The sequence below is a fragment of the Falco punctatus genome, assembly GCF_963210335.1.
Source record: "Falco punctatus genome assembly, chromosome: 9".
Lineage (NCBI taxonomy): Eukaryota > Metazoa > Chordata > Aves > Falconiformes > Falconidae > Falco > Falco punctatus.
The window spans coordinates 25,905,041-25,921,217 of record NC_137589.1 but is presented as its reverse complement, the minus strand read 5'-3'; the positions used below and the strand labels follow the sequence as shown (position 1 = coordinate 25,921,217).

Genomic DNA, 16,177 nt, shown 5'->3' with positions numbered 1-16,177 from the left:
TTGCAGAATAAAATAGGAAACAACCCAAAATTCTTATGGAATTTTTCTTCCTTAATTATATTGTTATTTTAACAAGCAAGCACATTATGCTGCTTTCTCAAAAAAGAAAAAAAAATTAAATTATTTCTCCAAAACACCAGTATTTATAAGCATCCTGAAACTAAGCACATTAAAATAAAAAATATTGAGACAATCCAGCATGGACATTTGTAAACTAGTAATAGTAAAATGGCTCAAGTTCTTTTTCAGAGTAATCTGAAATACTAGGAGTTGTGATGAAAGGCTGTATGTAATATCAATCTAACAAAAGCTTATAAAATATCGATGGATAAGGGACAAACAGTTATCTCTAAATGACTTACCCGTGCAATACTTATCATCTGTTGTTCTGAGTCCCTTTGAATAATAAGCTTTTTTGCCGCTATAGAAATAATAAATGGGTATTGACAGAAAGAAAACCTAACAAGAGAAAAGACAACACATTATTTCCTTTTTAGCATCTAGCATATTATTTTCATTTTAAGTACACAATTGTGAATTGTTGCATTATCATTTAGTAACTACCTTTCCTCCACCGACAGTAATTTGCAAGTAGCTGCTGTTGTTTTTGTTTTACACATACATGTTTAATTCAGTAGAACAAACTGTTATTTGCAAATACTGCTAAAATTGTAATTAGTAATAATACTTATCCTCAATAAAGCTTTTTTATCATTATCAGTAGACTTAAAATCAGTCATCTGCTTTAAGTACTAAATTTTAATTGATATACTGAGTTAAAGAAAACATTAAGTTTCTTCTTATTAAATACAGGAAAAAGCTATCTAAGTGCAGCATTCTTAGGTACACAGTAAAAATATTTCTAGTTTGACTTATTTGCTACATAACTGATTTTCAAAGGACCTGATTTCCCACTAGTCCTTCAGATTTAACCCAGGGTTACAGGTATTGATTTCTAACATCAGATCACAGCCATGTTCCACTGCAATCAAGTAATATAATAACTTGGAAAAACTTCAACAATCAAGGTAAAAGTTTTTTTTTTTATTACTGGTTATTTTGCTAAGTTTTTTATTGATTTAGTTCACCTATCACCCAGCAGAAGTTCACACAGAAATACCCAGAGCTTCAGACTCTATGTGTGCATCTTCAATCCAGACTGCATGTGCACCCTGAATCTTGCCTGTGAGAAGCTCTAGATTCTAATGTCTTTGGGAAAGGAAGGAAAATGAGGAAAAAATATTCTCACTTAGTCTGCTGGAAATCCTAATCCAAAACATTTTACTAAGGAGCGTTGACTTAGTTCAAAGAATTACGTATTTCAAAATATTTCATATGGAAGGTAAATCAGGACATGCTCCTACTTGGCCTTCTTAGTTCTAACCATATAGTTGTAACAAAGTAAAAGAATTATATTTACTTTAAGAATTATACAGCCATAGTCTGCACTTCAGCTACTCCAGAAATGATGTTATCAAGCAAACTTCATTTTGACATATATTGAATTCCCAATGTCCCAGCTAACTGAAAAGAACTGCAGCAGGTGGAAATCTCACAGCCCTTTTGTAAGGTTGGATGTGGGTGCCAAAACAGCCAGATGGTGCCAAAGGAAAAAAAAAATAAATTCTGAAGCTCAGCAGTATTCAGATACCAATGCTTTTACTGAGACTACGCAAAGCCTACTGTACTTCTATTGCTATCATGTCATGGATTTTGGTGGATTTTGTTTGGTTTGTGTGGTGTTTTTTTTTCTTTCTTCCTTCCTAAGCAAAATATCAGGTATCAGACAGAAGCCTATCCTAAAATACCTGCTTTGGTGGAGCAAATTATGCTCTCCAAGTTTTTCTCAACTGCTGATAAAGGCAAGGAAAATTGCACACACACACAATAAACAAAAAGCTACATTTGGATGGCTAATGTCTTAAACTAGCTTACTGAAAAGTCTTGAAATATGGGGAAATTTTAATAGATCTTGTGATTCAAGCTGTAAAGACTGAGTGATACATACTGATAAGCTGAAAAATACAGCTACACAAGTAACATTTTTATTAAGAAAATGTTAGTAAGATTTTAAACAGTAACAGAAGGATGAAATTGCAGTTTCTCTAGACATTTCTAAATCATACTGACTGCTGCCTCTCACAAGAAGAGAAATACCTTTACAACCTTTGAGTCTGTAAAGACTTAACTTGTGTGTTTATTTTCACGTAACAGAAAAAGTACAATTGATTTCACTGGAACAAATATGATCAGACCCACATATATACAGGTAGTTAGATGCATTTTCATGGTTAAGTATGCATACAATACCACTTTCTGAGAACATACTGGACATTAAAATATGTTTGTAGTAAGACACAGAAGTCCATGCCAATAAATAATAACCCCATATTATTATCATCTACATTTTACATCTTTTCTTCAGACTACAACAGCAAAATGTTTTATTAGTCAATCTTGCACCCATGCAGTTGCAAGTATAGCAAGTAGTAGCTATACTGTTCTCCCAATAAAATACAGCATTTAATGTGACTCTATATACATACATAAAGGGTACGTGTAACACATACATAGTATATACAATAGATATAGTATAAATACAGTGCTTTGAAATACTACTTAACAAGAAACAACCAGTTATTCCTTTTACCTGTGAGAATTTCCATAACATTGCCAGTTATGATATTCTTCCATAAGATCAATATGATCAAGTGTAGAATTATAGAAATCCGTATATGAAATAATAGGAGGACTGATCAGACTATTTGCAGCATCTACAAAGAAAACACAAAACCCTCTTAAAATACTGCCTGGATCAGGCACATCTGTTTTCTAGGCATCCTGAGCACCAGTGACCTCAGAAACTTTAAGCCAAATCAGCTACAAATAACTTTGCCTCAGTCTTAGCTACAGAATTAAAACTATAACGTAATATTGTATGACATCACATTAATCGCTGTAGAATATAGTAAATCCCTAGTTCAGCCATATATGTTAACAGAACCTCCATTTGACTCCAGCATGCTTAACGATATACACTAAGTTAAGTTTTCATGAATAAAGCATGCTATGTTCTGCTGAAATAAATGAAAAAGCAGTTTGATAGATGGATTTCTTAAACACCTTAATTTCAAACATAGCTATGTTATTACATCTACATGCTTTCCAGTTAACGATTACCTGTTTGAGTTTGATGTCTGCTTGCAAAAGGGATGGAAAGGGAGGTGTAAAAAGCATAGCATGCAAAGATACACCTATTTCCTCAGGTAACTACAGTACCACCTAGACTCACCAGTACAAAAAATTAAATACTTGACAAAATGAAGAAAACCAATTCACATTTAAGCTGCCTATCTCATTATGCAACATTCATATAACATCAAACAGCCAATAACTATCCTCTCTTTGCACTTAAATATAATCTAATTTTGATCAGTCAGTAGTTGTATATTTTGCATTACTAAATATCTCTTTTTGCAGAATTAATCAATTAACTCTTCAACAGATGACTAGACAACACATATCTTGGTTTTAGATACAGTTGAGCTCATGTATCTAAACTGTGGCTCTGGACAGGCAGTACTGTGCAGAATGCTTTTAGTTAAAAGTTTTAAGTTCACAGCAAAATGAGAACATCCTCATTCCAATTTTAATTTTCACTTGGTGGTTTCATTTTCTCCTAAAAAGGATTTTTACCCCTCAAGAAAAGGGCACCGATATTAAGCCTCCCATTTCCATAGTAAATGCTCTAATCACTAAGCTCTTGGGGATGGATGGAGGAGGAGGTTTGCATCTGCAGTGGTCAAATCTGCTGTGCTCTGTGCTGAACTGGACAGGTATTTACTAGTTTTAAGCTGTAGTTTTGGACTTCAGAGGCATACAAATTGACTAACTTCTCTTAGATGTTAAATACTTCTGCAGGGGAAAAGCCAGCTGCAGAAGAAATTCTGGCAATTAAACACTTAAAACTGTTTGTTTTATAAATCCAAGGGAAACCTTGAACATCAGTTACTTTTGTGGATTTTTGTTTGAATGATCTTCAGTTGTTACAGGAAAATGACATATCCCAGTTATCCTCTACTGGAAAAAAAGTATGAGGACTTGCCCACAGAAGATGTTTTCTGTTACTTACTACTTTATGGTATTTTATTGTAGTTTATACTGTGCCACCACCATTGTCAGTCTCCTCCCCGAGAAGAGATGTGTCAACTATTCCGCCCACCACCACGTGCATGTACATATACATATATATATATCTCTATATATACACACACACAAACGCACATACATATACATACACATGCATACACAGTTCAAGAAAAATACCTACTAAATAAAGCCAGAACTTTGGTTGCTGATGGAATCCACCAGGTACATTTCACCATAGGTGGAAACTCTTCAGGTTTTGCAGGAAACAAGCGTAAAGAAATAAATTGCAGTAACCTGTCCACCAGCTGCTTGAACCTCCTCTGTGAAATCCTAAAACAAACATGCTGCAATTACTCTCATGTGATCACTGTTCACTCTAGTTCATATTATCAGATTTCAATGTTATTTTTTAAAAGCCATGCTTTTGTCCTATACATAAACACAAGATTCCAAAGATAAAGTTTGAAGAAACATGCTTTTAAGTACTGGCTGAACAGCAATGCTCTTCAGTGCACTTCTAACTATGCTTTTTAATGTCTGTGATTTGACAAAAAATAAATAAATAAATAAAAGCAACAGAATCATTACTTGTTCTTGACTTCTAGAAAACAAAAAGAAAACAAAAATCCTTAGCTATTTCACTCCATAATCTGAATACTGAGGAATTCTGATTTTTTAATTTATTTTGAGATACTTGGTCCTATTGAATAAAGCATGATAAGTACTTCACATGCTTGTGACAAGAGCATGTCATTTTAAATTATGTGCTGCACCACTTTCATAATATCACAACAATACACATACACATGTAGATATATTAAAGCATCCTTTTCTAAATAAGATCTTTCTTATTTTAGTGGTTTAGATTTCTAATACAAGTTTAAAGAATAAAAACATCAATATGCCTACTGCATCCCTAACCAAGATGGTAAACCTTATTTGTAAACACCGATTCAAATGAAATCATACATTACCACAATTTTAAGCAAATCTAGACATATTACAGGGTGGGGGGAGGGAAATATAATTTCCATCCTTGCAAAGAAAGCCTTTTATTAACAGATTCCCTAGGAGATAAGGGAATTGTGAATATGGCCATTCAAAAGGAATGCAACCTGCATACCACCTTAGAAGCTGCTCTTTGGGCAGTTACCCCCACATGACTTGTATTAGTGAGGTGCTATTAGAGTTATTTCAATTACTTCAAAATCTAATGCCCTAACTACACACTTTCACCACCTCTATTACACTACAAAGTAGGGACTCAATTTCATTTGTGGTTTTCACACAATACAGTAAAGTTACAGTGTCTTTTGCAAATTATGCAAGACAAACCTTTATTTAAAGATCATGAAGATGTTTGTATTAATAATACCATTTAAACATGTATCTAAAAAACTTACAAACGTAAGTTATTTTACAGTTAAGGCTGTTTTGCATGTAGATATTCATTTTTACATATTATATAAAGTTTGCATCTATAAATCAGTATCACCAGTGGTCTATGTCCAAATGTACTTTGAAAACAACAAAAACAATCTCTTCAGTCAATTAAATGAACTTTCATAGAATTTCTAAAACAGTCAACATAAATGGAAATACAGTAACAATTTTAATCCTAAAAATGGAATTTTTTATTTTATTTTTTTATTTTTTTTACTTTTTAGACCAGTGCACTAGGAAATGATGGTCAGCTTCTGTTAATGCTGCTATCTGTCTTAGCAAGTGAGCATAGATGACATAAGTAGAAGTGTTACTAAATTGAGGATTCTGAAAAAGATTAAAAAAATGTGTTAGGTTAATAAACTGCATAAAGGGAAAAAGTCATTAGGATTTTTTCTTATGTTTGTTGTTGCCAATACAATTACGCAGGAAAGGAATACACAAAATCACTGTGACAGTGGTAAAACTAAAAAAAAAAAAGTGATTTGCAACTTCCAGTCAAATAAAAAAATACATAACTTCTAAAGTATGATTTTTTTGTTCGTTTCAGAAGAAAGCCCACAGGTAATAAAGGCAGTAATCAACATATTTTTTCTTTATTATCATTTACTATGTAGCACATAAATTACACACTCCTCTGAGTGATGTGCCTTCCACCTCAGTCATAAGGATTCTCACAGCTCCCGTCTTCCCGCACATCAGTCCAAACTTACTCTCCCTCTTACACATGAGTTCACACATTCCCACTTCTCAGCAGGATAAATTCCTCATAATTCACAGCTAGTATACCACCCCAGAGAACAGAACTACTGTCTCAAAAAATCAAATTACCATCTGATCTTCTCAAATAACATCAGAAACCTCTCCTTGTGTGGAGAGGTGTTACCTACACTGGCAAAATTTCAAGGGGAAATTTGCTACAAATGCAGATCAACTACAGTAGCAAAGGTAATAGGTTAACACAAACAGAAATCAGACAGTGTAGCCAGTCAGGCTGGAGAAAGTCTGCTGGATAAAATGCAACACTGGAGAAAGCTACAATATCAACAAGTGCATATACTGAAACTTTCTGGAAAGATGAGAGTTACAGCATAGCAACAAAGCAAATCTGGGAAAAAGGAAGAAATAAGAACAAATAACCTGCTAAAACATTTGTTCTTTCAACCCACAAAATGATAGGAAACAATTACATGCCTATTAGTTCGTGGTTTTAAACTATGCAACCCTTCCCTATCAATCATCTTCCATTAAGCTCCCATTCCCATCATGCATACCCTACACTTCTTCCATATTTTAATACATTCTTATATCAAGAAATTAAATGTGAATTATCTCAGCTATACAAAGTATCTTGTTTGTGTAGTATACTGGTTTATAGATTATAAGTTAATCAGACATATACTTAAATAAAAATACTGTATTTTTCTTACCTGTAGAAGTATACAGTATGCTCTAAGATCATCTTTTGTTCGTGGCCTATGAATGAATGAAATAATAAGCAGAAATGTATTTATACATCATATACACACATTAGGAGTCACGAAGTCATGCACCCTACAATTTAACTTTGCTTTGCCAATACATGTAGAATAATACATGTAAGGATCTCCACTGCTCTCAGAAACAGAGAGGGACACTTAAAGATTCTGACTCCTCTCTAAAGGCAGTAGGCTGTTGTATCATCCATCTTTTGTAGCATAACAAAACAGAGAAAACAAAAAAAAAAGAATTATAGAATTGAAGAGCAAGAGGTATTCCAAAGTCCATGCTGCTGTCTAATCTCAAGCAATACCACAGAAGAGTTTGACTCATCTTCGATATTTCCTGCCAGAATTCTCCATACACTTGTACCACTGCAGCCTCTGTACTTCTTGCTGTTCGTCAGCTTCAAGACTTTTACATAATCACAGATATACATGGCACAACAGCACAGAAAAGGTCGTATAAGGTGGAGAAAGGAACAGCCAAGGGCTGGGTCACAGGTGAGGCACAACAAGGTGCTGTCTTGCTGTATCTTTTTGTGAATCAAACTGCATTTGCACTTCTATTACTTTCTGTTAAAATGGCGTCATCTCCAAACCTCCAACCTTTGGGCTATCTCTTTCTGCATCCTGCACTACCCTTTCTATGCTGTTGCCACACACGTAAATTGTGAAGTAAACTTTGGATCATGGAGTTATATAGGTTAAACATCCTAGTTGCTTTTGGGAGTAGGGGGAAAATATGATTTACTCTGGATAAATTCCTTAATTCATCTCACAGTTCAGATGCCCAAAAGATCACCCTGGCCACAAGCAGCTGAGATTTTGTGGGGGAATGTATGGCTGGGTCTGGGTCTGCCTCTCAGAGGTTCGATGTCAGCTTACAGAGTTCAAGATACATTTCAGCAGATTTGCCTTACAAAAGAAGACAAGTTCTTATGTATCTTAAGAGATACAAATAAATTTTATCAGAACATTTTCTTTGGCTAAAACAAAAAAGACAAAACATGTATCAGTTTTAAGTGCTGGCACAGCACTAATGAAAACATTTGCTATAATTACCCTGTCCATTCTTGTAGCAGACCATTAATTATTCCTTTTAGGACTGACTTCTGAACATCTTGAGGCTATGGAAAAAGGAGAGGAAAAATCATATCTGATGTAATTATAAATATTCTATACAAGATATTGTATGAACAAGCAAGTTTGTTTTGCTTGTGATTCAAGCCAGCTAAAGAAGTCTTTGTGTTATGATGCTGAGCTCCTAAGTGTCTTTCCCTGCAGACTATTAGCTGAGGCCTGGAGCTGTGCCAACGGTGGCTTTCAAGGCTTTAAACAACTTAAAAACTGTAAATATAATTTCTGAATTACTCCTATCCTTTGTTTACGAGGCACAGAATCTCCTTTTTGCTACCCCGATCCTCATGTTGTCCTTATTTTCCACCATGCAATGTCTGATCACAGTCATACATATCTTGCAAGTAGTCTTTGAGATCTACCACAATACAAACTAGCGCATTAATAGTAGCAAAAATTTTCTCCTCTTTTACTAGAGCAGCCTTCATGACTCTGGCAATTCTCATAGGACCATTTTAAGTGTGTTTTGAGTGATTCTTCAGAAATTGTGCCTATCTGAGAAAAACTTTTGGTATAAATTACTTCTTAGCATACTTCTTTACTGAAATAATTGTTACAATATTTTAAAACATGAATTCTTTTCTTCTACTTACAGTATTTAATAAGGCATCATAGACAACATTCACAAATTTTGCATTGATTCCAGAGTCCTCAATGGTATTAAATGGTGCATTGGTATCTTTCTGTAAGTTAGACAATACATGAAGCATTTTGGTTTTGGAATGTTTTGAATATTTTAGCTATCTTTGAAAAATAAAAGTTTAACAGCAAGTTTAAACAAAACATACAGATATAACTACTTATTTTCCTTATGAAAACATAAGAATCTAAGTTGCTTTTACTAATATGTGAAAGATTAAGCTAAACAATAATAATCCTTAACATTGGCAATATTCATGTAACTCCATTACCTTATTGTTCCTTTTTAAAAATGTAAGAGGATTTCAAATAATGAATTACGTTGAGTTTTCATTTTTCATCTTTGTTGTTGATCCATCATCAAACAAGAGCAACAAAACCATAAGCATTTGGTATTTGTCAAGTAACTCAAAGTCACAGGTTATTTTGTCTAGGTTCAAGCTCTACTATCCATATTAAATATCCTGAGCACATTTTGCTCTGTAACAGTCAGGAAATACTAATTTTAGCATGAATTCAGAAAGTTTTTATGCACAAATACAATCTTTCCCAAGGAAAACTGAGTATGTCATCACAACACAAGAACAGCTATACTGCTTAAGCCCATATCCCACTTCGGTTTTAGGCACAGGGAATTTCTGCTTCCAGATTTGCCTGGGCCTCTGTATTAGCTGCATAAGCTGTTTTTAAACTGTAGCTTGTGTGGAAAGTATCTACACAGCCATAGTGTCACAGAACAAACTACATACTGGAATTTTAAAGCTCCACAGACATGTGAAATACACTTGCTGAAACTGGAATCAATAAATCCATGCAATAACAGATGGTCTACCAAATGCAGGCAAGATCATAACAAAATGATCTTAGTGGCCTTGAGTAACTAGCTGCAAGCCTTTAACCGATGTTTTTGTAAACACTTTGAAGAAACAAAGCACTGTAAGTACTAAATAGTATTATGAATTATTTTCTACCTTAAATGCAGCATTTATCTCCAGGAAAGAGTCAAATGTTGTAGAATAGAAATCATGTACAGCCTTCCAATCTCCTGATGACTTAGCCTTTTCCACATCATCCCTAGAAAGAATATTGGTAACATAAGGGTTCAGTTTTCCCAGACACTTAGGCCTTAGACTGCACTGTAACTCTAAGCTTTCCTCACTAAGCACACATAGAAGACAGGCAAGTATAATACCAGTATCTTTCTAACATCTTCCTTGACATTTAAAGATCATAGTATTACAAGAGAACAAAAGCATAGTTTGTGTTTGATATACCTGAACAATGTCTTTTATCCAAAATGTTAATTCATGGTGTCACAGTTCAGTATGTTAAGACAAATAATTAGCAGAAGAGAATTATGCTGAAGATACACTGACATAATAAAATTTCTGAGAGTAGTTTATTTAAGTATGCAGGCTCCTAAAGTCATAAAACTCATTATCATTTGTAAAAGGTTTTATTTCTTTTCAATTTTTTCAAATAAAATAATCTTTGTATGTGACTGTACACTTTCTTTAAGGGGACAACAAAACTTTGGATTTATATTTAAAGTCCTTGGACCTTAAAGCAAGTAACTGTATATGAAATTTTGTATAATATCACACACTGAAAACAAACAACAAAAAAACCAACCAACCTCTGAAGCAGAATTTTATTTTGGTTATCTACAATGCTGGTGATACAAATCGCAGTTCGCACCACCCCAGATAATTTCTCTGCACTAGCTATTTTTAAGATGTTATCAGTAAGACATACTGAAAACGCTAATGATTTTTTTTATACTATACTTGAAAGAATAAAAAATTCTTTATAATTACTTAAGTAGGCAGAGCAATCAATAGATACAAAAATCTGAATATGGAAAAGATTTCAGCTCTTCAGATCACCTGAATACCAACAAAGGATCACCTCCTGTCCAATTCTTTTTTATACATTTCCTTTTCCACCAAATACACACACTGATTAATCAAAAAGCATTCCTTTTCCTTACTGAACGCAAAAAATTTCAAATACAGAAAAGAGCAATGAAGAGTACATGCTCACATGACTTGGAGCAACTGTGATTTTTTTTCCCCCCCATCTGTTTGAGAAACAGAAGAATCAGGCTTCTTCCTAGGAATACTTTTCCCTATTTCCTGACTGAGATTACCCTACTGTAAAACACTTCAGGGTATTACAGCAGCATAATGCCACTCTGTAGGTGCTAAGGCTGAAAAAAACCCCAAAAAACAAAAAAACCCCACCCCATGCTTCCAATTAATTAGTAATACCCCTCTAAGAACACATCCACACTACAGAAATACTATGCCAATATATGTTCACGTATTGCAGGCAGAGTCCCCCAGTTTAGGGGGTATATAACGGCCTTATATCATTAGTTTTCCCACAAAATTATACCACTTCCTCAAATAGCAGTGCCAATATCACAATTCTGGGGACCATAGCTATGTTAAGCAGAGGAAAAATGTTCCCTATTGCCTTGTCCCCACAGTGAACAAAGTAAAGCCGGCAAAACTCTGTGATGCAGACCTGACATCAAGGAAATGGGCTATACTACTTAAAAACAATTCAGGTGGTTTCCCTGGGGACTTCTGCTAGCCTAGCTAAGTCAATCAAGCATTGTGTGCCGAGTATCATAACAGTGCTGGAAGAAATCTAATGCAGATACAGTTTTGATTAAGGGTCTGTACTGATCTGCAAAAACAGAAGTGGAACACAACACACTTTCACATCAATTCTACTTCTAGATAAATCAGTTTTATGGGGCAGCAACATAAATACTGACTACACAGACTCTGATCTTAGCTTTTACTTTTACTTGGACAAACTTAAAGCATCGTGCCTTTCAGAAGTGCTAGAATAGCTTACGCTTACACTGCTTAAAATTTTGGTCACATAAGCAGCAAGGATACATGAAAAAAGTAGTAAGTTTTTGCCATAAAACTAATATTGAAAATCAACACTCTCTAACATAATGCACGAAGAAAGGCACTTTTGGACGAAGTCAGAAATAGTGTAGTTCACATAATCACCACTCCAGGTCCTCAAACATGATGTTACACATGTAAGTGTCTGGTGTGCACACAAGACTGAGAATGCCCAATACCTCAATGGACAGGACACCCCATAATTGGCAATACAAACAAAATAGCTAAGATGGAAAGGGATTTTCCAGCCTACAATAAGCCATACATTTTTTTCCCCCAGACTAAACATCCACTGAATGTCAGAAGCTGAATTTCTAACTCTGAAGTACAAGCTTTGCCATTTCTTGAACAGAACATCACTTTAAGCTAGAGAAAGTATTTTGATCATTTTCACAATAACAAAGTTATCGATCCCACCATCACAACCAGACTAACTACTTGTCAGTCTTACTGAACTGTTTCCTTATTTGAGATGTATGAATTAGGACAAAATGAAAAAAGTCCAAAGAAAGAAAGTACACTTTTAGAAACCTCAGTGTAACTTACTGAAAATCTTTCACTGTTTTGGTTCGGATGGGAAGGGAAGGTTCAGGAGGAATTGGTGCTTTCAGTTCTTGGGGTAGTGTATCTATAGAGATGCGCTGCTTTTGTCGTACATCGAGACAAATAGGTGGTAGGTCCCTCACTTAAAAAAATGCAAAGAACAATAAACACAATGTAATCATATACAATATAAATAAACATTTAGCTCGTGAAATACAGGTATGTAGGACCTAGGGGGAAAAATAAAAAAGGAAAGTCACACTGGTTGATTCTACATCTTTAAACCCCTATTCATCCCAGTACTTTTCTTACCACATGCTCATCCCAGACATGATGGAAACTTCAACTAATTAAAGGGAAATAAAACCCTAGAAACAAAAAACTGTATCCTGAGTTCATAACTATGTCTTTGTGAACGAAGTGCTGCCTCCTGCCAGTTGAGGGAGAAAACTGGCCAGCCCGTCTCCTATCTAACACCTTCTGAAAGAAGGCAGTTGCTACCATTTTATAAACAAACTTCTGGACCAAGTTGCAAACAAATGATCGCCTATTACAGAAACAAAGGAAAAAACAAGACAGATTCTCACAACTGAATTGCTGACATGCTGCTGGCAAAAACACCCAAAAAACCAACACCCAAAAAGCCCATCCAACCAAAAAACCCCAACCTGGTGACCTGTGTTCCAACTCATTCTTAGGGAAAATAGCAAAACACAGTACTTACGTAAGTCACGCTGGTATTGTATCACACAATGGTATACACACAGCATTATTCACACCACACAAAAAATGAGTGCTGCAGTATTTTCATTAAATTTATTGTAGTTGTAGATGCTCAACCTTCTGAACATTAAGCCAAGTGCCTTCTAAAGTCAGATGCATAAACAAAGTGCCTATTCTGAACATGACATCTACCTGAACCTATAAGGAACTCAAGCTAAGCAAGTTAGAACATAATTACAAAAAAAAAAAAATCACAGGATGCCATGGAATTACAATTACACAGAATGATCCTGTTCTATTTGCTGTTTGAAAGAGAAACTGAGCAGTCCATGACTGCTCGCTATTAGCCACAAATAGTAGCGTTGCCCATTATTGTATTTACAGCATATGATGTAAATTCCGTAATATACAAACTGTAACACTGATGTTCCCTTTACCCAATAAAAATCTCAAGCACAACGACACCAAAGTCCAACTATTTTCTGACATACAAGGACAAGTCTTCATTCAATTTTTCTACACTATGATACATAATTTTTAGCTAAAAGCTGGCTGTGGATCATCTATAGCCTCCTAAAAGAATCTCACCAATAAATTAAATGAAAAATGCAAGTTTTCTGTCTTGCAGAGAATTACGGCTGAAACAGCAGCAACTTTAAACATTTCTTTCCAATAAATTTGGCTGCCTATTCTAAGTACAGATAGTAGTGCTTTAACAAGGCCTTCCTATTCTGCTCCTTACTTTCTCCCTGGTTCCAGAGTGTTGAGCTGTGTTTACGTGGCAAGGCTCCGCAGCAGGGTGGCTGCTGAGGTGGCCTCTGTGAGATGCGATGGGGCTGCCTCTGTGTCAGGTACAGCCAGCTCCGAAACAGACCCACCACTGGCCAAAGCCAAGACAGCACTTCTGTGATAATATGTTTAAGAAAGGGTAAAAAACTGCATAGCGGCTGAGAGAGATTTTTAAAAAAAGAAAGGGGGGAGAGAGGGAGAAACCACCCTGCAGGCCCTAAGGTCAGTGGAGAAGGTGGAGGAGGTGCTGCAGGCACCGGAGCAGAGATTCCGTGGCAGCCCACGGAGAAGCCCACGGTGAAGCAGATTGCCCCCCTGCAGCCCACGGCGGAGCAGATACCCACCCTGTGGCCCGTGGCGAGCCCGTGCCCACACAGGCTGCTAGCAGGAACTGGGGCCTGTGGGGGACCCATGCTGGAGCAGCCCCTTCCTAAAGGGCTGCACCCTGCGGCACGGGCCACGTCGGAGCAGTTCGTGAAGAACTGCAACTCACAGGAAGGACCCATGTTGGAGAAATTTGTGAAAGACTGCATCTGGTGGGAGAGATCCTGTGCTGGAGCAGGGTAACAGCATCAGGAGGAAGGAATACCAGAGACAAATGTTGTGAGCGGCCTACAACCCTCACTCCTCACCCCCTGCACCGTCTGGGGGACAGAAGTCCAAGGGTGGGCAACAAGGAAGCAAAGTTGAGCCTGGGAAGAAGGGGGGCAGGGGAAAGGTGTTAGGTTTTGGGTTTTTTTTAATGGGCAATAAATCAATATCCTCAAGCCAAGTCTGTTTTGCCTGTGATGGTAACTGGAAAGTGGACACCTTGCCTTTACCTCAACCCATGAGCTTTTTCATCTCATTTTTATTTCCGTGTCCTGTTGAGGAAAGGCAGTGTGATAGAGCAGCTGGGTGGGTGTCTGGCAGCTGGCCAAGGTAAACACACCAAAATAATGAAAAAAAATTATTCCAATGCAGTACACACGAACATCCATTTTACTGACAGTGTCTTCTCAAATATCCTTAAAACGCTTTTTTAGTCTGATGTATACTGCATGTTTTTAAAAGCATCTATATAAATTATGACATGTTTGGGATAAAAGACACTATATAAAGAAAGTGTCCTCAGAAGTCAAACATATTAAACCAAAACCCTGTATGAATTTTCCAGGAGCCCTCTAAGCCTTTTCCAAGAGTTGTTTTTTAAAATTAACTAAACATCAAAGTAGTATCACTATTCAGCTGCCTACTCCATTTGTCACAGCAGGGAAACAAATGCTAACAAAATCCCCAAAACCCAAAGGCAGATTCTTTACACTCATGCTAATGACAGAGACGCTGTCATTGTGACTTAACTCAGCCACCACTCATCAGATGATAATAGATCAGAGCTGCCCTCAAGCCCCCTGCTCCCTGAGTATGGCATTGATTACAGATATGGAATCTTGCCCACTCTCGGGGCTGAAATTTAAAGCTATTGAAAGAGAAGAGCAGTAATTAAAAAAAAACAAAGTGGACACATACATATTAAATCAACTCAAGCCAAGGTGCCAAACAATGCTGCCAGGCAAGCGCTCTGCTATTGCACATCATTCTCTGAAAGCAAGATGGCCTGACCTAAAAGAAACTAAGACTATGTCTTATTTTTATACTCTGAGAAAGACAAGTCACTTTCATTTAGCTCTCATTCTGTCTTCTCAGTTTGAAATGGATTAAACATTGAATTATAACCAGCTGAATACACTGAAATGAGGAAAATATTCTCTCCACATCTGTAGAAGAGACAGCTGCTGACAGAAGCTGTTTCTCATTTCAGTAAATTGAGGCTGCAGGTGCTAAGCTGGTAACTTGCACCCTGTCAGTGATGCAGTTTTCTTTGAAATATATGTAGGTTAAATTAGATATACTAAAACTGGGGTTTAATAACATGTTTAATAAATACTGTCAACTTCAGTATGTTTTGCCATAATTCAAGTTTATTTGTAAATAGATGTATTTGTTCATCTGACATTTAAAAATATTAATTAAGATCTCTCACTTGAGTTCCATTGAGGAGAAACTTGAAACTTCATGTATTGAGTTGATAAGCAGCAATAACACATTATTACAAGACAAGAAAAAGCAATCATTTCTGGCTGTTTGCCCAGTTACATCAAACAAAGACTCAGCAATGCATGACTGCTTAGGGAACGATCAAAAACTTTGAGGAAGAAAATCTCATTGATACAAAGCAGAATTGACTAGTACAAGGAAATTTAGTGTGAATGAATTTAGAACAGCAGTTATGACCAACACGGCTACTAGCAGATAAAAATTTTCGAAGTAGGTAAAGCAAACAAATCTTACTTATATTTGTAACAT

At 36.0% G+C, this 16,177-nt stretch overlaps 1 protein-coding gene across 1 annotated transcript in view; it reads right to left on the bottom strand.

Annotated features, from left to right (window-relative positions):
• Positions 1 to 16,177, bottom strand: part of HECTD2 (HECT domain E3 ubiquitin protein ligase 2) — a 40,754-nt gene that overhangs the window by 17,230 nt on the left and 7,347 nt on the right. Inside the window, exons 3-11 of the mRNA XM_080401612.1 lie at positions 12,323 to 12,461; positions 9,821 to 9,923; positions 8,804 to 8,893; positions 8,136 to 8,200; positions 7,023 to 7,068; positions 5,810 to 5,919; positions 4,331 to 4,479; positions 2,651 to 2,774; positions 363 to 459 (exon numbers count right to left, since the gene is read on the bottom strand). Coding sequence (XP_080257738.1) covers positions 363 to 459; positions 2,651 to 2,774; positions 4,331 to 4,479; positions 5,810 to 5,919; positions 7,023 to 7,068; positions 8,136 to 8,200; positions 8,804 to 8,893; positions 9,821 to 9,923; positions 12,323 to 12,461 — 923 coding nt within the window. The remainder of the gene's footprint in view (positions 1 to 362; positions 460 to 2,650; positions 2,775 to 4,330; positions 4,480 to 5,809; positions 5,920 to 7,022; positions 7,069 to 8,135; positions 8,201 to 8,803; positions 8,894 to 9,820; positions 9,924 to 12,322; positions 12,462 to 16,177) is intronic.